This window comes from Thalassophryne amazonica, chromosome 11 (genome assembly GCF_902500255.1).
Source record: "Thalassophryne amazonica chromosome 11, fThaAma1.1, whole genome shotgun sequence".
Taxonomy (NCBI): Eukaryota; Metazoa; Chordata; class Actinopteri; order Batrachoidiformes; family Batrachoididae; genus Thalassophryne; species Thalassophryne amazonica.
Window position 1 is genome coordinate 41,912,855 of NC_047113.1, and position 24,784 is coordinate 41,937,638.

At 42.3% G+C, this 24,784-nt stretch overlaps 1 protein-coding gene across 1 annotated transcript; it reads right to left on the reverse strand.

Annotated features, from left to right (window-relative positions):
- Window positions 1-13,617: 13,617 nt before the first annotated feature.
- Window positions 13,618-19,625, reverse strand: pcdh20 (protocadherin 20). The gene is given in 4 exon segments (XM_034180936.1): window positions 13,618-14,099; window positions 14,102-16,181; window positions 16,673-16,728; window positions 19,541-19,625. Coding segments are annotated over 4 exon segments (2,670 nt in total). The 3' UTR covers window positions 13,618-13,650.
- Between the last annotated feature and the right edge of the window lie 5,159 nt (window positions 19,626-24,784).

The window sequence follows — 24,784 nt, forward strand, 5'->3', positions numbered from 1 at the left end:
CGGCACTGCGCATGTATCTTAAAGGGGATCCTACTGTGTAAAATCTTTTTAAAATCTGACTTTATATTTAAATGTGGTTGGGGTTCAAGTTAAACAACCCTCAAACTCCTACAATTTTATACCACTGCATGTAAACTTTGCTGCTATTCAATCAATTTAGGTCTGGAAAACCTGCTTGTAGAGTTCCGTGACATATGTCACAGAGTGATATTCATTTTAAAGTCACCTTCTGCGCTGCTGCACATTGGGTGACTGCACTGATCCAATCCAGATTGCTTTCTAGCCAGATCGTGTTCAGACCTGTCTTTCAAATCTGGCTCATCCATGTCAAAACTCAACCTGGCTCAGGCTGAATTCAAGGCATGAGCACACGCATGCGTGTATGGGGTGTTGCTGCTGGAATCACAGACAGCTTGATGGATTATTTTAACAGGGCAGATAGTCACCTGGCTAAACATACGTCAACATATACGGATTGTCCGTAAATGATATGGATTTTTCCGAGTTTCAGAGTCATACGGACGTACAAATAAAGTCTTATAGATATTCAGGGTTTTGTCTGCAGCAGGTCTATAATCAACCATTTCTGCAGCGCGACTCCACTTTGATGCGTGAGCCATAGAAGCAATGTTTCGAACCACTGGCTCATGGTTCTTTGATTCACTGCCCTTCAGAAGCAGCAAGTCCGCTGTGAATTTGTGTGATATTTCAGAAAGAAATCAGTTTTTAAGATCACATCATCAACCTGCAGTCTGTCGCTGCAGATGACAGAAATTCTGTTGTAACCACCGCTTTGACAGTTTTCTGACAGTGATATCTGAATGAGTGTGAGTGTGTGCGTTTCTGTGTAGTGATAAGACACCGAAGAGAAAGAAGGTTGTTTGCTTTACTGAGCACTTTACTGGAGAAGACACTGTGGCCCCATGGAGGTAGTGTGACAACATTTGCCTAAGATAGCTGTGACTGAATCCCGCTGGAGCTGAATTGCAAACAACAGTCTGAATGGGGTCTTAGGGAGTGGAAGTTCATCTTTGGGTGACCTGGTAGGGTATTGGTCTGGTGATCAATAAGTGTAGAATTTGAGCCCCACCAAAGCCACAGTATCACTCGGTTACAGTATATTGCCACTTGGGGCAACACAAACCTGGAGTGGATACAGATGCCAACCTGTTCACCAAGCATGTTGCAGCATGGTAAGGACACAGGAGTTAGTCATCATATTAAATGCAGAAACTTGTAATTTTTGGAGATTTAATAGCTTTTACCCCACAGTAGACAGTAAACTTGAAAACAATGCAATGCTAAAATACCCATGGCCATATGAGCATTGCGTTCTTTATCATTTGCAGTTGTTTAATTGGTATCATGTAAATATTGTTATTTAAATTAATGATGTCTTGTAAATCACTCCACATGTCAGTGTTCTATGATGCATACCACAAAATAGCAGATGCACATCCAAATGTCCTTGTAACTGTCTGATCTGAACGTAACTGCTTTTCAAAATGGCCGACACACATCCAAAATGTCCTTGTATTTGACACGATCATCTTATCTTTTTATAGCTGTCTAATTGATAAAACCATCTGATCTTTTTATAGCTGCTTATAGCTTATACCCGTCTACCTCACTTCACTTTGCAGCCAATCACATAGCCACTGCGTCACGACAGGCTAAGGACCGCCCACATGGGGCCAGCCTAGACTCAGGAATAAAAGTTAGCAAAGGAAGAATATCCAGACTCTTTGTCCAGACATTGCATGTGGTCTGTTCGAAGACCCCCAGCTCTGCTAGATGACTCTCTGTAATCAGTGTAGGCACCTTTTAATACAACATCTAAACTTTGAAGTCCGTTTCCTGTCCAGTTCTTTTTGAGATCACTCACCACATAAAATAACCTAATCCAGGGTTTTCATGTATCCCATAATCCCTTGCGTGCCAGAGAGTCGCTGCAGTCAAAACAACATAGAGAATCCACATGATGACAATTGTAAATGAATATTATACGACAAAAATGTATTTTTTATGCTTTTCATCATGTTAATAAGAGACTGCATGCATGATACCCTGAAAACTTACTAAAATAATCCGTGTCTGCTACGTTTAATCTGCATGGAATTTAATAAACGCAAACCGAATTTCAGATATATTATATATATTAGTCTGGAACAAAGAGGACAAACAGTGTTGTAAAGAACAATAATCAAGACGTTAAAGAGCAAATTTCACTTTCCCCCAGAACAACATGATCAGGAAGCGAGCGTAGCTCACAGCAGCTCCCACTGAAAATAACAGAGACAGCCTGTGATTCTCCCATGTTTATATAAAACAAACACAATAACAACATCTATAAACCCAGAGAATATATTCATGAGGGTTTTAGGCACAATATAAAAATAGTTTTATTTTCTGATGTTAATGCTGTTGTCCATGTGCAGTGGTTAAATGCAGCGTGATCAGAGCGTCTCAATGCAGTTCTCAATGTTACTGAGATCTCGCAGCGCAGCGACCTCTCTGAGGCTTTGCGGGATTTGAAACCCGAAAAGGGTGGATACACAGGTGTTATCAGGTTACAAAAACAGCATTTCCAGTTTAGAAGTGTTTATTTCTCACTAGCTTTTACATAACATATGATAAAGGTGTTATATTTAGCCTAAAACGAAGCAAAGTTAGCAGCTAGCGACACCAGGAAGTGACATCACCATGCTAATGTCTGCGAGATCATACCATAAAAATAGGAACAGAACCTCTTAAAATATCTCTTAAAGTACATCCAGGTTAGCCATCTTTGAACTTGTCCAAGGTCTGTGTCCAAAGAATGTTCCCTGTGAATTTGAAGACTCTGACAGACTGGACTTATGCTGAGCACAGACAGATGGACAGATGTAAAGTCTTTGCAATACTCGATGGCCATATTTGATGGCCTCGGGAAAAACCAAATTTATGGCATATTCAACTATTTAGAGTTATTATTAATAATAAAAATAATAATATGAGCAAAGCGTTGCGCAGCGGCGCAAAGCTCACTCATGGTAAAGGGTGTCCTAAACAGGAAGTGCCAATTTTTTAAATCCACAGTAAAACAGGAAATGTTCAAATGTCAAACACTTCCTGGATTGACAGACGAGATCCCATGGAATCTCACGACAACTCAGTGGCAAGCTCACACTCAAACAGGAAGTGCCAATTTATCAGTCACAGTGAAACAGGAAATGTTGAAAACTTGCTGGTATGGGTGGAGCTAGAGCGGAGGCCGGGTTTCACTGGACTCCCCTGAAATCTGGTCGGACGCAGATGACTGACATGTCACAGCACCATACGTCTGGTTGAAAGAGCTGCATTTTCAAATTAGTGAGTCACAATGACTGCTAGGTTCCTCCTGTCCAGTAGCTGGTGCTGTGTACCATACCACAAAAAGTTCTAATCCACCTTAGTAGAAGAAGAAAAATGTTTGCTTCAGATTTGAACTGAACACGTCATTTGAACTATGGACTTCTAATCACACCAAACTTACACCGGTGAGTAAACGACCGTATTTTATGTCAGAAATCAGGTCCAGGTTGTTAAAAGCAGCATTTCTCCTTTAATTCAGGTTGTCTTAGATACAAATGTTTAAGCTAACAGACAGCAGCTGGTTCAAGCTCTGTTGGCTTATTAGTGCATCAGATAAGGCCAGACTTTTTTTTTTATGGTTTACAGACCTGCCGACACGATTTTTGGCATTTTAAAATAAATTTAAATTCCGATTTTAGGTTGTTTTTTTTTTTCCACTGACACTAAATGCTCCGTCATGGCCAGTGATAAATTAAAAATAAATTCTGTTTGCCATTTCGCACTTTAGCGCCTTTCACACCAGATGCAAAGCAGTATTTTCAATGAGACGCATTGCTTTTTAGAGGCGTCAGAAGCGTCACGTCAAAAGCCAAGCTAAAGCAACGCTTCTGACGGGAGCGCGCATTGCCGCTTGTCGACAGGCTGACATGGTCAAAGTTCAACCCAATCCAACGTTTGCCGCTTTGAGCTATGACGTAGCTTCGCGCTGTCCAACACATTGAGCCAAAACATGGAAGACTATTGGCAGAAACCACTGATCTGTACAAAACAGATCAGTGCTGAAACCACTGAAATTTCTGATTACTGTTAAACAGTTTAGAACACTTGTAATTAAAATAGCTGAATAAATAAATAAATGGTTCTTTAGAAACCTTTCTGCATCTGTAAATGAACATGTAACCTTGGAGATTTATTTTTAGACAAATAAAATAACATAATAACATGTCATTTCAATCAGAAAAACAGACACTGTAAATAAATACAAATGTTTATCAGAAATGCAACAGGAAATAATTTAAGAATGACTGCAGTGTGATTGTAAAGTAGGATTTCTGTGACATAAACCTCACAATGAACTTTTTTTAACTGAGTCATTTCAACTTGTAATTTCATCAAAATTTGTGATTGCCTTTAATGTTGTGATCAGGACAGAATAATTTCTGATTGTGAATGTTTTAAAATTATGCACAATAAGGGGAGAGCTTCTACCTGTGCAAATGTTTTTGACTTTGATTTCATGGACATTTTTAATGATCTATTCATTTATTGTTTGATTTAAAAATGTCGATTGAACCCACCTTTTCTCACACATAGACTGCAGGTTTTCTCCTCATCAGATCCATTCTATAGTGATAGCAACAAGACAAAACAAGAAATAATGCTAGAATCTGTTCATATGCCCTGCGGCCCTCTCAGCACCCACACTTCCAGCATGCTATCATAACGTAAAAGAAAGCAAGACTCTCCAAGGATCCCAACATCTCTCATGAAGGAAAAAGAAAATGAGTGAAGTCTCGCTGAAAGTTGGGAAACACACTCCACTGTGTAGTGACATGACATTTCTTCTTCATGGGGAAAAGCAAAGCAGCTGACCCCCTGCATGAAAGGAGGTTTTTCCAACCAGTGTTCTTGTATCTGGCACGCAGCCATGATGCAATTTCATAGACCGTGATGTGGTTTGTGTTTGTCACTGCAGCAAGTGGAAAAATTTAAAATATTTTGCTGTTGCATACTTAAGTGGCAGCATGGTGGCTTAGTGGTTAGCACTGCTGCCTCACAGCAAGAAGGTCATGGATTTGATTCCCACGTGTGGCCTTTCTGTGTGGAGTTTGCATGTTCTCCCCGTATTTGCACGGGTTTCCTCTGGGTGCTCCGGTTTCCTCCAACATTTAAAGACATGCAGGTTAGGTGAATTTGGAAACTTTATAATTGCCCAGGTATCCCTTGCAGAATAGATTTCAGTCTCAATGGGACTAACTTGGTTAAATAAAGGTTAAATTTTATAAAAAATTAAGTGGGGTGTGGCTGCTGCTTTCACAGCTAGCAGCGGCACACTTTTCCGCTCTTTTCTCATTAAAGATATTGAAATGTCCAGTTTACCGTCTGTCGCAGACAAACAGGTGAATCCAGTATCATGAGTGCTTTTTTTGGGATAGGTGACATGTTAATGAAGGACAGAAGCTGTTGAATCAACTATCAAGTTGTGACATTGGCGCTGAGCAGGGTGGAATTGGAGCCGTTGTTGCAGACCGAACGGTCCCCCCTAAAAATTGGTCTTCTGAGACAGATTCTCTTCACCTAAAGCGATCAAATGGAATAATGGGATTATTAACCACAGTGGCGGTTCTACACCACTGGCGGTTCTACACCACTGTGGTTAATAATCCTGGGCAAGACCCCCTCCGAGTGCCCCCCACCAAATTTTACACAAACAGCTATTTTGTAAAATTTTATTATTAATATCTTAGAAGTGCCCCTGAAATAGGAGACCATAGTCTCATTTGAACGCTCCGTGATATCGTAGGATATGACCACTTACGGGGACTTCCATTTAATATACAACCCCAATTCCAATGAAGTTGAGACGTTGTGTAAAATGTAAATAAAAACAGAATACAATGATTTGCAAATTCTCTTCAACCTATATTCAATTGAATACACCATAAAGACAAGCTATTTAATGTTCAAACTGATAAACTTTATTGTTTTTGTGCAAATAGTTGCTCATTTTGAAATGGATGCCTCCAAAGTCAAGGTATAACTGACTTAGCCCACGAATCCCAGTTGCATCGGTCACATTTTTTTATGCATCGTTCGTCGTCTGTAAAAAAAAAAATCTTTAGATTCAGAAACTATAGATTCGGGTATAACTGAAAGATTTTGGCAATAAATTTGATTCTGTTTACAGTCAATTTTTGCTATAGTGTTGTTTTTTAGGACATCATATTTATACAAATAAGAAGTGTTCACTATGCTTCATAAAGTATAAGAAATATATTAAAAGAAGTGTGACAGTGTATGTTGCACACAAATAAAAGAATGAAGATTATTGAATAACAAGACGCGTACGATTTTTATTTTATCATTGGGCAAAAATGCATCTGTCAGATTTTCATTCTGGATCCAGCCCTGCATAAATGCCGTCCTGGGTGGCAGCCCGCATCGCTCGTACTAAAAACCACCACTGATTAACCATCAGATGACAAAAACCTCTTAACTCATTCTAACGTCCGTTTTAAGCAGAAATGAGGCGATAATCTGTTTGAAATGACGGAGGCGCAGTGAACGCTCTGATCACTTCCTCCGTCTTTTATGATGAAATAATGCTGAATTTATGTGGAAATGATTGTTGTACAAAAGCTTCAGATATCTGGTGCTGAGATAGATGATGACTGGAGTGCAGTTTGAAGCAGAAATGAGGTGATAATCGGTGAACCGCGGCTGATGATGCACGTGCAGTGAAGGCAGGTCTGCGACACAGAAAGAGGATACCATAAACAGACATCATGTTTGTTTTGTTGACCTCTATTTGAACCCACTGTTTCTTTGTCTATTGCATGTATACGAGGTCTGTTAAAGTATCGGTCCTTTTTATTTTTTGCAAAAACCTGATGGATTTGAATCAAGCCTGCTTGCATGAGCCAACCTTGAACCTTCGTGCGCATGCGTGAACTTTTTCACGCCTGTCGATTGTGTCATTTGCTGGTATGCAGCCAGGATGACATTTTTCGGGAATTCCCGTGGGTCACGTGATTCCCGCGGGATGGGAGTCAAAATTTTATCAATCACATGATTGGGATGGGACGGGAATAAAAATGAACAGGAGTGGGCAGGAGCGGGAATGCCAAAAATAGATGATGATTTTCATCTATTTAAAACAACCAAAACATGTTCACACCGCGATCAGACACTACAAATTCGCGGGGGTCGCGTGGCAACGGACGTGCCTCCTTCACCCAGTGTGTCGCTCTGCTTTTGCTGCGAAAATTCGCCCCGGTGCATCATCAAATAGGAGGAGCTTCCATTCCGCTCGCCGGCTTCGTTTGTCAGTTAAGTTAACATGACGGATGTTGATCACACGGAGCGAGATGTGGTGGAAAGCTCATTATCAGTATCATTATTTGCTTCAGGAGCTGTGTCTGGATGATGGCCGCTTTCAGCGGTCCTGCAGGCGCAGTTTGAGGACCAACTGTCCCGTTCACGCGCGCGCATGTAAAAAATAATAATAATAATAATAAAAAAAGAAACTCTGCTGTGGTATTGTTGCTTGCTCTCCACCCCCAAACTCTGTCATAATTGTGTTTAGAAACCAGTCACCATTTGTTTTATTATACATCTGTGTAGTTAATTAATAAAATATTCTCCACAGACGAACTCGCTCGCGTGCGCACGTAAAAAAAAACTCAGCTGCTTGCTGCTCCTCGCTCTTTCCCAAAAAACTCTGTCATAATTGTGTTTTAGAAACCAGTCACCATTTGTTTTATTATACATCTGTGTAGTTAATTAATAAAATATTGTCCATAGACGAGTCGCTCGCGCGCGCACGTAAAAAGGCAAAAAGCAAAAAAAAAACAAACCAAAACTCTGCTCCCTCTGCTGCAGGGGCGTCGGACTGGGGGGGTAAAGGGTACTATTTACCAGGGCCCAGAGCATGGGGGGGGGGACCCACAAAAAACTGGCATTAAATACATTTTTGTGTTGCATATTATTAATGTCCATACAATTCATGTTGTAAATGAATATAATTAGAATGAATGTATAAATGTTGCAAAACATAATTCTGCTCTAACAATAATACTGAAAAATCTCTGAGGGCCCTTCCACCCCTGCACAGTTGTACAATAATTTAGTCCAGGCTCACAGGCGGCACTCCCCCCCCCAATCTCAGTGGTTGAGATAGTTGCTGTAAGCATCTAAACCTGATGGAAATCTCTGTGGTCTGTCAGTGATGTATGTATGTGCAAAATAAAACAAAACACTACTCCAGGTATGTTTTTGACGAGAATATAACATAACTTTATTACAAGGTCAAACGTTGATGTTGCTTGATAAAGGCCTTTTAATAATAACTCACTTAAAGAAATAATGGCAAAACTCACATGTAAGTAAAAAAAACAACAAACAAAACGATTAATCGAAAAAAATAATCGATCGATGAACTGATTAGTAAAATAATCGTTAGTTGCAGCCCTGGTGTTTAGGCTGAAATAAAATACGTCTTTCCTAAAAAAAATCAAAGTCTGGATTTCAAAAAAGAAGAGAAAAAAGGACAGGGAAAGAAAACTAAATGAGGGGAAAGCAGCTGCTAACCAAATTATTTGAAAAGAGAGGTGAGCTTGAAAGCTAGCTATATTGAGTTGGGGGGTCTGGGCGACCAAATCGCACCATCGCACCATTTTTGAAAATGGTGCGATTTGGTCCCCCAGACCCCCCAACTCAATATTACTCCCCCCAACTTTAAAAAGGGTTCTGATTCCCAGGTGTGATCTAAGGTATACATGATTTAGACCTGGTTTGACTACGCATTAGAAATTTGGTGTTTGCGTTAATAAAAAAGAACATAACAGTGGGGGGGGGGTCTTCAATATGGCTAGTATCTAGGGCCCAGAATATGGTGCTACGCCCCTGCCCTGCTGTAGTGCTTCTGCTCGCTCCAAAAACGCTCTCATAATTGTGAAATAAAGGACAAAAGAGACATAAGTCCTGCTCACAGGCTGCTACCAGATACAGGACATGTTCACATCTTCAGTCAAACTCCAGACATCTCCATGTCACAAGTCCCTGATTGATCATCACGGCGCGAGACATACGGGAGTGGGATGGGAGTGGGACTGATTTTGAGTGGGAGCGGGAGGGATTGGGAGTCATCTTTACAGGAGTGGGACGGGATGGGATTTATTTTTTTACTCCAGTCCGGGATTGGGCAGGATGGGATTTTTTTTTTTTCTGGAAGCGGGATGGGACGGGAGTGAAAATCCACTCCTGTGTCATGCTCTAGCAGCCTTTGTGTGAGGACATGTGTTGTGCTCTCGGCGGATTTTCATTGCAAGGAAAATGGTGGAACGACTGGAGCAGCACTGCATCAAATTTTGCCAGAAACTGGGCGACAGCCAGGTGGAAACCATTCGGATGATTCAGACGGCTTTCGGTGACGATCCTATGGGCATCACACAGATTAAGGAGCGGTACAACCAGTTTAAAGACGTCCGCACAACGGTGGAGAGCGAGCCACGCTCTGGTCGGCCATCAACATGCTGAAATGACCAGATCATTTCCAAAGTGAATGCTGTGGTGATGTGGGACCATCGTGTGACTATCCAAAAAATTGCGGAAGAGGTGGACATCAGCACTTTTTCGGCACATTCCACTGTGACAGAAGATGTGGCGGTGAAATTCGTGCCGAAGCTGCTGATGGCGGAGCAAAAGCACCTTTGTGTTGAAGCCTCACAGGACATGCTGGACTCCGAAAAATGATGCCCACCTCTTCCACCATTTCTCGGATAGTCACACGACTGAAAAATCACCGAAAGCTGTCTGAATCGTCTAAATTCAGCATCATTTCATAATAAAAGACAAAGGAAGCGATCAGATAGTCGCAGCTACATGAGCTGCTAGCTAATGCCTTCACTGCGTGTCGGTCATTTCAAAGCGTCACGGAATATCTCGTTTCTGCTTAAAATGGCCTCGTTTCTGCTGAAAACTGACTTTAGAATGATTTAAGAGGTTTTACCTTGTCATATGATGGTTAATAATCACATTAATCCATTTGATCACTTTGGGTGAAGAGACTGTCTTAGATGAGCTGCTGAGCTCCGAAATGACGCATGCGCAGTGGAGGCAGGGGGGACCAATTTTTTTTGGGGGGGGTGGGGAATTGTTCAGTCTGCGACGCTGTTTTTTCCCATCATCATAAAAAACAACAAAAAAAAACAAACAAACGTAATTTTATGAGAAAAAACTACGAGTTTTTTCTCGTAACATTACGACTTTATTCTCGTAATATTAGGAGTTTATTCTCGGAATATTGAGTTTATTCTCGGAATATTATGAGTTTTTCTCATAAAATTACGACATCATTATCATAATATTATGAAATTATTCTCAGTCTAAAAAAAAATCAATATGGCCCTAAAACAATGTCTGCATGAAGGACTTCAAATGTGTTTGTCTTTTAACCAAGTATTTCCACTTAGTTTGGGGAGTCCACCTCAGTTCTGCTGGACAAACTTTAGCCCATTAAATATTACATTTGTAAGACATCAGCATTACAAAAAGAAATGTTGGGCAATTATTTTGATTAAAATGATTGGCATTTGGCTTATGTCTAAAACAAGGTAACCCATGCAGCGCCGGGTACCCCAGCTAGTGTATGTGTGTGTATATATATATATATATATATATATATAAAATGTGTTTTTGTTAATATGGTTGAAGGCTCTGTTATGCCTTAGTGAAAGTACCGCTCTAGTTTTAGGATGCATCACCTCAGTGTCCATGTGGTGTTTTTGCCTCCAGAAGGTAATCTGTTCTTAAGACACCTGCTGATCTGTATCTTGTTGACAAGGTGTATGACACAACCTCTTTAAATACTGTACATCGGCATAATAAATGAAACCAAAATGAGCTCTAGCTCATGAATGATGCACACGGCGAGATGACACCAAATAGGATTTCTCTAAAGTGTCACGCATCAGTGCACGCCTGAGACGAGTCGGCTTGAATACTGAGGGGGAAATGAAACTGAAGCCTGCTGGGCTGCAGTGTTTGTGGAGAAACACCGAGCATCAAGGACCTCATGTTCCAGCCTGTAAAACTGACATGTACTTTTCTTTAAAAAGAAAGGAAAAAAAAAACCCAACTTTGTAGGCTTCTTTCTGCTGATGGCGACCCTTTAAAAGCCAAACAAGGACACAGATGATGCTGATCAAATCTAACATGTCCGATTGTTCAGGGACAAAAAAAAAAAAAAAAAAAGAGAGAGCTTTTATCAACACAAAGATGTTCTTTGCCTGGAAAAAAACATCAGTGACATGTTTTTGTCATCAGAAACCTCTCTGATGTGCTTTTCTGTGTTGGCGGCTGTTTCTTTGTCAGGAGCAGCTCGCGAAACCTCGTAACAAACCGTGAAGTATTCAGGCCAAGAGAGTGCATCATTAAAACATAAAGTGCTGTAAGTGGAGCAGAGCAGAGAGAAACATCAGATGACCTCTGCCCTCAGATTCATCTGCAGCGTCTGGAAATCCTCCTCTGCTTTGGCCAGTAGATGGCAGACTTTCTCCTGCAAAAGCACTTGTGTGCAGCTTGTGTGGGTCAGCACAGTGTCATCTATCCATGCACTTTTATGTTACTTTCCTTTGTTTTATTATAATTTATGAGTTCATAAGAAGATGCCAGATGGGAAATACCTAATTTTTTTGTTGTTTGTTACTGAAGTGTTTATTTCGTCTTGGTTAATATAGCCGTCTCTCACAGTCCAGCCTTATCTAATTTTTTTTATTTTTGAGCTTCTGGCTATAGAATCCTTAGAGAGACACGGCTCGTACTGTACAGTTCTTGTTCTCTGCTAACCAGGTTGCTGTGCATCGTGTTTTACAAGCACATGATTCACAGCTCTCCTCGTCTCCACTGAAACAGATGGATTTTGGAGAAATCGCTCGATATTTTGTGATGCCATCAAGACAAAGAACCCCAAAAACGAGCCTACCTTTGATATCTCAATTCTTTCCCCATAGGCACACGTCGAATTTTGAAAAGAGAGAGACAGAGTGAGAGTGTGATTTCAGCCCAAATATCTGTCGTTTGAACAAGTCTGTTGCGTTGCGTCGGTACAGTAGCTGTTGCCTTTGGGTGAAATCCAGAAATGTAACAGGAGTGACGCTGTGACCTGAGAAGGCGGCACGCCGTCCTTCTCTCGCCCCTCACCTGCTCCGCCCCCCTCCCCTTTCTGTGGATGTCTCACACTTTCATCACCTCCACACAGGAGTAACATTAAACCCTTTTGTGTGTCTAAATACTTCAGACTTTCCATCAGTCAGAAAGGAGAAATCTGAGAAAGGCTCAGTCTTACCAGACCGTTACCTCATTCGTCTTTTTTACAGCAGGGGTCGGAGTATAATCTCTGAAGATAATGAGCGTGTTATTGGTATTTTAGCAGCACCGTACTCTCATAAGGTCTATCTTCCGACGTTTAACACTGCACATATCACAGAGTACCAATGTTAAATTGCTCTTTTCTACAGAGAGCACATGTCTCTTCACACGTTATCTCCAAATGCTCTATTTATCAGATTGCATTTACAGTTTGCTTCTGATTGCTTTGGGGATGATAATCAGCATGGTAAAATAAATCATCTCTTAAATTTTGCTGCAGTTTTGCTCTTCTTAATGAATCTTGGAATGTGCTGCCCCAGTAATTTAAGGAATATGAGCCTTAGAATGCACAAAGCCATTCACAAATATTCCGAACATGTTTACTGTAGTTTTCGGAGAATAAGTTGCACCTGTCAAAAAATACCAGTTGAAGAAGACAAAATTTTATATATATATATATATATATATATAAAGTTGCACTTTTTTCCATTATGTATAACTCGCTTTTTAACATGTTGTCTCAGGGGGCAAGTTTAATAATGGACAGGAGCTTAGTGTAGTGTAGAACCTGTGCACACCACAGTATGTGGTGTTACTTAATATAATGACTTTTAAATTCAACAAAAATATTAAGATGGACAAATAAAGGTACAATGGACAACATGTTGAATGTTATTTGATACAGTTTGGACAACAGAAAACATCAGACACTGATGGGGAAGTGAACAGCAGTTTTTTTTCAGGAAGCACCAACTTGTGGCGTGTGCAAAAAGGTCTTTTAAATTCCAAAAATAAACAAATAAATATGCAATAGGCAGCATATTTGATGCAGATGAATATGGATATGATTATAGATTGCAAACCCATGTTAAAAACACAACAGAAACATGAATCCATTTGATTTTTCATCAGTGCTTTAATTTGGGATTTTTGTGCATTGCTGTAGTGTGTTATTATTATGATTATTACTGGAGTTTCTTTTGTTCAGTGCATTGATTCATGGGAAAACCCAATATAAATAGTTATTATTAATAACAAACGTGTTTTTTTTTTAGTTTTTTTTTGGTTATAGTAAGTCACACCAGCGTATAAGTCACAGAACCGCCCAAGCTGGTAGAAAATCAAACAAACAAACAAACAAAACAATCCCTGTGATTTATACTCTAAAAAATATGGTAAGTTTGATTTCCATCCTTGACACTGTACAAATGTGCCTTCTTTATTTTCCTAGTCATCAGAGTAATATTTATCTTTGATCCTGAGTGGAATCTCGTTCTCCACAAAATGTCCCCTCTTGCTGTGCTCTGCATTTCTTTGCTTTTGTTTCAAGAATAAAACAACTGTTAACACTAGCAAACAAATGGATGCTGCCATCATACTCAGGCCCACCAGTAGAATCACCTGAGCAGATCTGTTTGCTCCGCTGTTCATCTCGCAGATAGGCGCCTTTGGGGGTGTTTGTGCCAGAGTGTAAGACAAAGACGTGGGCACACTATCCAGGTGGCAAGGCTCCGTGGTGTTGGTGACTAATATATTAACCCAGACGGTGGCGTAAAGCGGAGCTGGTGTCCCTCCATCACTCACCATAATGAACAGGTGATGCATTCCTTGGTCCTTTTGTAGCAGTGAGTGAGTCAGTGTGATGTTTCCTGACTTTGAATCCACTTGGACAGGCTGCTTTTGTGAGCTGGATCTCGCACCACAATTGTATATGTTATCTCTGAATTTAGCCCTGAGTCCTCATCTAAGGCATAGATCTTTGTTACCATGCTGCCAGGGGCTGTTCCTGGAGAGACAACCAGACATGAGAGGTTACTGTTGGGAATGATCACTTTTGGCTGGTTATCATTAATGTCCTCCACAAAAATAGTTATTCGGGCAGTGGAGGTCAAAGCAATTGGGTGACCGTGATCACAAGCCAGCAGTTGTAGCTCGTAGTGGTCCTCTTCCTCTCTGTCCAATTTTTTTGCGGTGCGTAATGTCTGTTGGCCGTTATCCACTACAAAATGTCCGCTGCTGCTTAACACATGCAACTCTAGCTTCCCATTCTCCCCATCATCTGGATCTATCACCCCTAATCTGCCCACCTTGGTGAGAGGTGGCGCATTCTCAGGTATGGAAAAGATGAAGTGAGGAGTTAGAAACACAGGCGCATTGTCATTCTGGTCCAGAACAAAAATGGATACCTTCGCCACTCCTTTCAAAGGCGGAGAGCCGCCGTCTTGTGCTAACAAGGTAAACCTGTGCACGTCCTGCTGCTCCCTGTCCAGAGAAGCCAACACGGAAAGTTGACCTGTTACAGGGTCAATTTTGAAGATGTCAGACATGTGTTTACTCAGCCTGTAAGCCACCCTCCCATTATTTCCGCTGTCTGCATCAGAAGCTGAGACTGACAGTAGTACCATACCCGGCTGGTTGTTCTCCTCCACCTCTAGCTCGTAGTGAGAACGTGGGAAATGCGGTGCATTATCGTTGACATCCACCACCAGCACTCTGATGACATGTGTCGTCGACTTGATCACAGACCCTTCAGCTGATCTCCTTTGCGCCACCACAGAAATATGATGCTCGTTTTTCCTCTCGTAGTCTAAGGGCTTTGATGTGGAAAGTAGGTATTTGCCATTCTGGGGACTTAAAGTGAAAGGCACTTCACCCACAATGGAAAGTGATGCATCTTTTATGCTGCTGTCACCCCCGAGCTCTAAAATAGCTAAGATAGAAGGCGGCTGGTTCTCTGGTAACACCATAGTATGGTTTTGATGCTTTACTATGAACCCAATCTTTATCTCTGGCTCTTGATTTGCCTTGGGGAGCACAGATACAGTTACCTGAGTGTCTTCTGGGGAGCAGTGAAGGCCACTAGCTAACACTTTCAAAACCAGCTCCTCGGCAGTGTCACTCTTTAGGTCCTGTTTTAGTCTGATGTACCCAGTGTGGCTGTCCAGCTTAAAGAGATTCTTGACCCGCTCAGAGACTTTGGGACTGAAGGCGTAAACGATGGCAGCATTTGCACCTAAATCTGGATCTGTGGCTTTGACTTGAGCAATCACCATGTTTTTGGGGGAGTCTCCGGGGACGGTGACACGGCTGGAACTTTCTGAGCTAAAGCTTGGACAGTTGTCGTTAACATCTGTCACTTTGACCACCAGGGTTGCTGTAGCACTTAAAGGCTCTGTGCCGCAGTCACTGGCTACAAGCATCATGCGATACTGGTCTTGATTCTCCCTGTCCAGAACAGTTTGCACTACCAACATGATGACAGGGCCGTCTTCAACTTTCAAACTGAAAATCCCTTCAGAACCTTCTAGGTGGTACTGCAACTCTCCGTTACGTCCACTATCTCTATCCTGAGCCTGATCATCCAATAGAAAACTGGACCTTACAGTCACGTCCTCAGACACCGTCAGGTGTATTTCACTGTTTTCAAAATGAGGTGCATTGTCATTGATGTCCTCAGTGATCACAGAGAACTGTATAAGGTCTCCTGAGGGCCCCACGACAGCATTGTGTAGGATAATGCATCCCTCGGCTTTTGTCTCTTTGGGGCATAGGGCCTCACGATCCATCTTTTGCCCAGTGGTGTAGAAATCCCCCGTGTTTTTATCCATCCACAGATACTCCCGGGTCAGGAGCTGATATGGAGGGGGAAAGTATTTACTAAGTGACCCAGCCAGAATACCAGCCTCCAGTTCCTCTGGGATGGAAAATTGGATTGAACCACATACGGTCTGCCGAAGATGGACCACGACCAGCAGATTCTGATGAGAGAACAAGCAAGCTGTGAGGCATAATATATTTCAATGAAAGGCAACAGCATTTAGTTTGTGCTGATCGTTTGATACATTTTGGCTGCATCTGCCCTTGACAGTGTGGAAATTTCCCAGTTTGTGATTAGGTTTAAACTTCATGCTCCAGTAAGCGCTCTTAAAAGCAGGCTTTGTAGAGTGACAGTAATATGATGCCCCACACCGCTCTAGGACCAATTATGTCCCCACATAAAAGGCTACACAATATAAGCAAACATGCATATGTGGTCCCGATCAGTAAGGACTTCTTATGGGAAGCCCTTTGAAATCTGACTACTTAACTGTTCTGTGCTATTCCAGGTATTCCCATAATTACAAAAATGTATAAAATTTGCACAATACAAGATAACAAACCAGAATTCTTTGTTATCCTCTTCAGAAATATTTAAATGCAAGTTAACAGCAGAATGTAGACTCTCCGCATTACTTTTTGACTTACTGACCTGCAGTAGACCAGCCCAGTTCATGTTATCAGAGGTCCCATGGCCCATCAGCCTCACTTATGTCACCGAACTGCCCCGGCAGCAACAAGTCAACGCTGAACACTGAGGCAGGAGCCGAAACCTGTGCAGCTGAGGGCAGAATTCATTACACGCCCCTCCTACAGCACTTACCTTGTGTGTCAGTGTGACACGAGAGAAGTCAGAACAACAGGTTTGTTTGCATGAGATCAAAGCAGCTTTGTGTCTTTGTGCTTCCTTTGAATAAAAAACCACACATACATAAAGCTTCTATTATTTTTTCCCAGACTGGTAGGGCATTATGTGTGCTTACAGAATGAAGAACATGTGCCAAATGCACTAAACACCTGTTTATTTTTTGGCACATCTTGGCACACCTGTCATCGGTTTATTATTCATCCAGTTTTTGCTGTTGTTTGAGCTGCTGTCATTGAACCCCCGCAGTCCAGAAAATACTCTTCCCCCCCATTTTGCAGTAACACATTATTAACTTATGTTCCAGTCATAATTATCCTGTCGCAACAAGTTATTATCTTACATGCACAAGATAATTATCCAGTGGGAACAAAGTATTCTCTTATTTGCACAAGAGGGTTTATTGCAAAGGGAAATGATTCTTTAAAAAGCAGCCTGCAGGTTTCAAACTTACACAGTCTTCTCAAAGCTACACTGTTCAGTGCTTTCATGAACTGGGTGTGGGTAGGGTTGCAGAAACCAGTGGCTTAGGTGCCTTTGTGAGCGAGGAAATGTTTACCTACTTTGACTTTTAGGACATTGTGAACTTTGTAGAATCAATGATATCCTAATTGCAGCACTTGAGAAGCTGAGTGAGGTGTTTAGTTGATGTCAGTATCATTGCAGGAGAATGAAGCTCCAAGTGTTTAAGATCCTGGTGCTTCCTGTCTTAAGCTCCGTTTACACATAGACGGTAAGAGCTCCCGGAAGCATCCCGGAAGAGTTTTTGGCCGTCTTAAGGATCACAAGCCGTTGTTAACGCTGGCACTAGGGGGCGTGGCTTAGTTCCGGCTTTACCGGGAATCGTCGAAAAAATGATTCAACATGTTGAATAATTCTGGGAGGGCTCCCGGAGAATTCGCGTGACGACGGAGACAACGCGAACAACGGCGTTTGATACTTTTTAATCGCCATTTCATCCTGCCCCTTCCTGTAGTGCTGCAGTTTACACCGCCGTAATTGGCGGCCAGCGTTGTATCCCTAACCAACGGCGTGTAAAACGGTGATAGAGCCCACATCGGCATCCTCAAAGGCGTTTTAACCGGCAACAGAGGAAGACAAAACAGCGGCGCTAGCAGACAGTACGCTGTTCTAAACGCCACCTCCCGGTTAATGCCGTTCCAAACAGCCGATAGGCGGCGGTCAGTATAAAAACGCTAGCGCGCTGCATGCAGGCCTCTCACTCGCGGCCAGCTCCAGATATTCTTGCAGAGAAGCTCCAGTATGCCTTCTAAAAGAAAACTGGCAGCGGCAAGGACTTACCAAGAGGTCTGGTTCAGAAGCATAGGGTACCCCTGTGGTGGAGACAAGCAACATGTTGAGGAGGGGAAAAGGAGAGGAAAAGAAAAGGCTGAGGATGAGCTCCCTCCCCCTGCAGTGACAGCTGCTTCAGCCTATTATACTCTGGGGGCGGTGCCTATATGCAAAAGTTCCTGGAGTAATGCAGGATTTGCCTGGATAAATCCAGCAGTACACAGGGCATTATCGGCGGCAGCGGAGCCACTATAGCCTGTCTTGTCCTCGTAGCTGCCAGGTATTTGGCTAATGGGCTTCTAACAGCCTCGTACTCACCACTAACATGTCTCTAACATCCTCGTTTGTCCTCGTAGTACCTCGCACACAAACTGCCCCATGCTGTTTTTCCTAAATTTTGAACTTCTTGAACTTAGCCCCATGCTCAGAGATGAGCCTTGTTAGCCAAATATTCTGCATCTAAGAGCCTCTAAAGGTGCCATGACACTTGCACGACTTTGTTCCAAGCATTTGCACACACGTTGTGACAATCCCACCTGCTGTACTCCCAGCTGGACGCCATGCCTTGTTCCACTAGCTGCCACTCGCTGTGCGCTGGACATTGCATATATAAAATAACTATTTTGTAGTGGATTCATCATTTTCTGTCTGAGTTGGCTGTTAAAAATGGCTCTAATCGCTTCTGGAATCACAGATGAGCGCTCCAGCTGCTGCTTTTCTCACGCACGCTTAACGAGGTGGAGAATGTATTTGGAGCCATCTAAAAAGGTAATTATTTGTCATGTTTATCTTGTAATAGCTTGGTAAAACAGTTGCATGTTCTTTCCGTCTTGTGTGCAGCTGTAAAAGTATGTTTATGATAGATTTAACATCTCGTTATAATTGTTCAGACGATCTGCGCTCTGATGTGGTGCACTGATGCAATCACTTGCACTCACATGAAGTGTTTCTGACTTGTTTGCGTAATGTTCGTGTGAAGTTCATGTAATTAATGCGTGATGGAGATTTTGAACATTTCAAATTTTTGTTTGCGCACTTGCACAAAGTTGCGCACAGTTTACAACGGTTTAAGACAAGTTTACTCTTGTGCATGGAACAGTGTAGGGGGCCTTAAGAGCCCTTATACTCCCACGTTTGTTGAATAACTCCACTCATACCAAAAAAACATGCTACGGGGTTCATGATTCATTGTTTATTATTCGGTGGGACCAGGGCTTTTACCAATGACCTATATATGTGATAACTTTTACTTTGTCTTTTCAGGGGATGATGGTGTTTCTCTATGCATGATCCAGCATCCAGGTGCCTCAGTGCTGAGGACCCCAGTGGCTGGAGAAGCTCAAGGCAAACCCCATGTTTTACCTGGCTGTGGCAGATTGTTGGTTACTTCTGAGAGGTGTATGTTTGGCTGATTGCCATCCAGGACCCAGGGTGGATACACTGACATGTGTCACATGTATGGTCCCACAATTGACTTGACTCAACCCTTCCCCTATTGTCTGTGCCTGATGAGATAGATAGTAAATGGAGGGGGTCTTGGTGTTACAGGAATGAGGAGCTCACCTGCTTCAGCGAAGAGATCTTTGATGCTCTGTGCCCAGATCTGTTCTCTTGCCAGAAAACCTCTCACTTCTGTCACCTACTGAGTCTATGACCTAAATACAGCAGCAATGCAGTGCCCGTGACTTTAAAAGGGAATGACAAATGACAGTACGATTGGTGTAATATTCATGCTAAACCCAAAACCCCTTACTTTGTGCTCAGATTACATTCCACATAAAAAGCAAAAGTGGCACTCAATACGCCCAAAATGGATTTGTGCTACGCACTTTAAAAATTACGTAGTGTCAAAATAAGGCCCCATGTCTGTTATGTGAATTCAAATGACAAATTATTACCTTTCCCTTTGTGTTTTAATGATGCAATGATGGGTACTGTGGGAAAATTATTAATCCAAATGCCTAGAAAGAAAAAAAAAAAAACTGGTCCTGACCAATCTCAAATTTCTGATATGGTCTGGGTCCAATTCTGAAAGTGGACCAAATCTCATATTACACGGAACAAATATACATACTTTTTAACTTGCATAAGAGTTCTATGGTTCAGTTTTATCTTGGTTACAAACTGGTTACCAATCTGGCAAAAGCAAAGCAAATAAAAACTATTAATACTACCTCTTGATTATACACCACAAGAGCTCTCGGATGAGCCATCTCATACCCTAATCTGTTGTGTTTTTACTGAGCTGACACAAACTAACTTTTATTTTTAAAAGCATATCAGTGTTTTTCTTGGTCACCATTGCAACCATCTCAAGGCACGTTTCTCAGCATAATTTTTTTGTATTTTTTTTCCGTGGTTACAGTGGCAACCATTTATAACTTATGTTACAAGTTAGACTATTTGTGGTATATGATGAAATAACTTTTAGGTTTGGTCAGACTTCTGTGTTTGCACATGTTGACGTGGCTTTGTATAGAGGAAGTAGTTTCAAAAATATCACGTTGCTCCAAAACATGTTTGGTGGCAAAACAATCACACGAATTGTTGTATGTAAGAAGGTTCAAAACAAATATACGTATTTGTTAAGGTCTGTCTGAAAAAAATGTGTTTATATAAGAAAACAAGAATGTAAGTGAAGTTTATATGTCAACAACAAGAAAAATACAAACTAGTCAGCAAATATGAAAATATTGGCTTGATGGAACAAATGAAAAACACAAATAGACAATCTTGGTTGTTTCCATTTACTATCACTTAGAATTTGTTAGTGAATATAATTACCACTGATGCACATTCAGTACCTGGGTCTAAATACTTTTAAAGCAATCGATTACAAATACAATTACTTTTAAAAGCAGTTGATTACAATTACTACTGTGTTTTTTGAAAAGCAACGAATTAAACATACATTTACTTTTAAAAGTAGTTACAAATATAAATAAAGTTACTTTAAGAAGTAATTGTAATTACTTTTGAAATTACTTTTGTTTTAGGCCATTTACAGTATGATTATAACAATAACACATATTGCACATACAATGCATCCAGAAAATATTCACAGCACTTCACTCTATTCCATATTTTGTTATGTTACAGCCTTATTCAAGAATAGATGAAATTCATTTTTTTTCCCTCAAAATTCTTCACTCAATAATACCCCATAATGACAATGTGATTTATTTTAAAGATTTTTGCTAATTTATTAAAAATATCCATCCATCCATTTTCTGCTTTATCCAGAGTCGGGTCGCAGGGGCAGCAGCTCAAGCAAAGCCGCCCAGACTTCCCGATCCACACACACCTCCCCCAGCTCCTCCGGGGGAACCCCAAGGCGTTCCCAAGCCAGCCGAGAGATGTAGTCCCTCCAGCGTGTCCTGGGTCTTCCCCGGGGCCTCCTCCCAATGGGACATGCCCGGAACACCTCTCCAGCGAGGTGTCCAGGGGGCATCCGGAAAAGATGCCTGAGCCACCTCAACTGACTCCTTTCGACGTGGAGGAGCAGCGGCTCGACTCCGAGCTCCTCCCGAGTGACCGAGCTCCTCACCTTATCTCTAAGGGAGTGCCCAGCCACCTTGCGGAGGAAACTCATCTCGGCCGCTTGTACTCGCGACCATAGATGAGGATCGGAACGTAGATTGATCGGTAAATTGAGAGCTTTGCCCCCCTACTCAGCTCTCTCTTCACCACGACGGTCCGATACAGCGACCACATCACTGCAGATGCTGCACCGATCCGTCTATCAATCTCACGCTCCATCCGTCCCTCACTCGTGAACAAGACCCCGAGATACTTAAACTCCTCCACTTGAGGCAAGGACACTCCACCGACCTGAAGAGGGCAAAGCACCTTTTTCCGGTCGAGAACCATGGCCTCGGATTTGGAGGTGCTGATCCTCATCCCGGACGCTTCACACCCGGCTGCAAACCGCCCCAGTGCACGCTGAAGGTCCTGATTTGACGAAGCCAACAGAACCACATCGTCCGCAAACAGCAGAGACGAGATTCTGTGGTTTCCAAACCAGACCCCCTCTACACCCTGGCTGCGCCTAGAAATTCTGTCCATAAAAATAATGAACAGAACCGGTGACAAAGGGCAGCCCTGGCGGAGGCCAACGTGCACTGGAAACAGGTTTGACTTACTACCGGCAATGCGAACCAAGCTCCTGCTGCAGTCGTACAGGGACCGGATAGCCCTTAGCAAAGGACCCTGGACCCCGTACTCCCGGAGCACCCCCCACAGGGTGCCCCGAGGGACACGGTCGAACGCCTTCTCCAGATCCACAAAACACATGTGGACGGGTTGGGCGAACTCCCATGAACCCTTGAGCACCCGATGGAGCGTGTAGAGCTGGTCCAGTGTACCGCGACCAGGACGAAAACCACACTGCTCCTCCTGAATCCGAGGTTCGACCATCTGTCGAATTCTCCTCTCCAGTACTCTGGAATAGACCTTACCGGGGAGACTGAGGAGTGTGATCCCCTATAGTTGGAACACACCCTCCGGTCCCCCTTCTTAAAGAGAGGGACCACCACCCCGGTCTGCCAATCCAGAGGCACTGTCCCCGATCGCCACGCGATGTTGCAGAGGCATGTCAGCCAAGACAGTCCCACAACATCCAGAGACTTAAGGTACTCAGGACGGATTTCATCCACCCCAGGAGCCTTGCCACCGCGGAGCTTTCTAACCACCTTGGTGACTTCGGCCTGGGTAATGGATGAGTCTGCCTCTGAGTCCCCAGTCTCTGCTTCCTCTTCGGAAGACGTGACGATGGGATTGAAGTACTCCTTCCACCACCCGACAACATCCCACACATTATTAAAAATAAAGAACTAAGAAATCACATGTACATAAGTATTCACAGCCTTTGCCATGAAGCTCAAAAGTGAGCTCAGGTTCATCCTACTTCCACTGATCATCCTTGAGATGTTTCTACAGCTTAATTGTAAATTCAGTTGATTGGAAATGATTTCAAAAGACACACACCTGTCTACATATAAGGTCCCACAGATGACAGTGCATGTCAGAGCACAAACCAAGCATGAAGTCAAAGGAATTGTCTGGAGACTTCTGAGACCGGATTGTCTTGAGGCATGAATCTGGGGAAGGTTACAGAAACATTTCTACTGCTCTGAAGGTCCCAATGAGCACAGTGGCCTCCATCATCCATAAATGGAAGAAGATTGGATGGTCACTCTGTTAGAGCTCCAGCAGTCCTCTGTGAAGACAGGAGAACCTTCCAGAAGGACAACCTTCTCTGCAGCAATCCACCAATCAGGCCTGTATTGTAGAGTGGCCAGAAGGAAGCCACTCCTTAGTAAAAGTCACATGGCAGCCCACCTGGAGTTTGCCAAAAGGCACCTGAATGACTCTCAGACCATGAGAAACAAAATTTGCTGGTCTGATGAGACCTCTTTTGCATGAATGCCAGGCGTCATGTTTGGAGAAAACCAGGCACCATCCCTACAGTGAAGCATGGTGGTGGCAGCATCATGCTGTGGGGATGTTTTTCAGTGGCAGGAACTGGGAAACTAGTCAGGATTGAAGGAAAGATGAATGCAGCAATATGCAGAGACATCCTGGATGACCAAGGTGCACCAAGCTTGTAGCATCATATTCAAGAAGATGTGAGGCTGTAATTCCTACCAAAGGTGCATCAACAAAGTATTGAGCAAAGGATGTGAAAACTTATGTACATGTGATTTCTTAGTTTTTTTATTTTTAATAAATTTGCAAAAAAAAAAAAAAAAAAACTTTTTGCATGTTGTCTTTATGGGGTGTTGTGAGCAGAATTTTGAGGAAAAAATGAATTTACTCCATTTTGAAATAAAACCGTAACATAACAAAATGTGGAAAAAGTGGAGCGCTGTGAATACTTTCTGGATGCACCGTGAGAACTCTTGAAAATTCTCTGTCTCAGTGACAAGCAAATGAACTCAATTAAAAAAGTATTTGAAAAGTAATTGCTTCAACAATACTTTTTCAAAAGCAACTGATTACAATTACAGTTACTTTCCAGGATTTCAAAGAGAACTTTTGGACCCAACTCTGTTCAGTACAATGTAACAGTTAATGTGTAATTGAATTTGTCTTGTGTACATGTTCATTATTTCAAAATCATTACAAATAAATCAGTGAATGTAGACATATAATAATAATACATTTTATTTATATTGCACTTTTGTAAACAAATCTGAAAGTGCCACAGAGGTTAAACAGAAAGCATAAAACAACAATCAACAACAATAAAAATAAAACAAGATCAATTAAAATTCAGTTAAAATTAGCAACTATAATTCATAAGCTTTCTGAAATAAAAACGTTTTAAGATTTGATTTAAAAGAGTCCACTGACTGTGGCGCCCTCAGGTGGATGGGCAGGGCATTCCACAGGCATGGTGCTGCTGCCTGAAAGGCTCTGTCCCCCATTGTGTGGAGCTTGGTTTTGGGGACCTGGAGGAGGTGACTGTTGTTTGAGCGGAGGCGTCTCATGGGCTCATGGGGGGACAGAAGTTCTTTGAGGTACGCTGGTGCACCGCCGTAGACACACTGATAGGTCAGGAGGCAGATCTTATATTCCACCCTGAACCTAACAGGAAGCCAATGG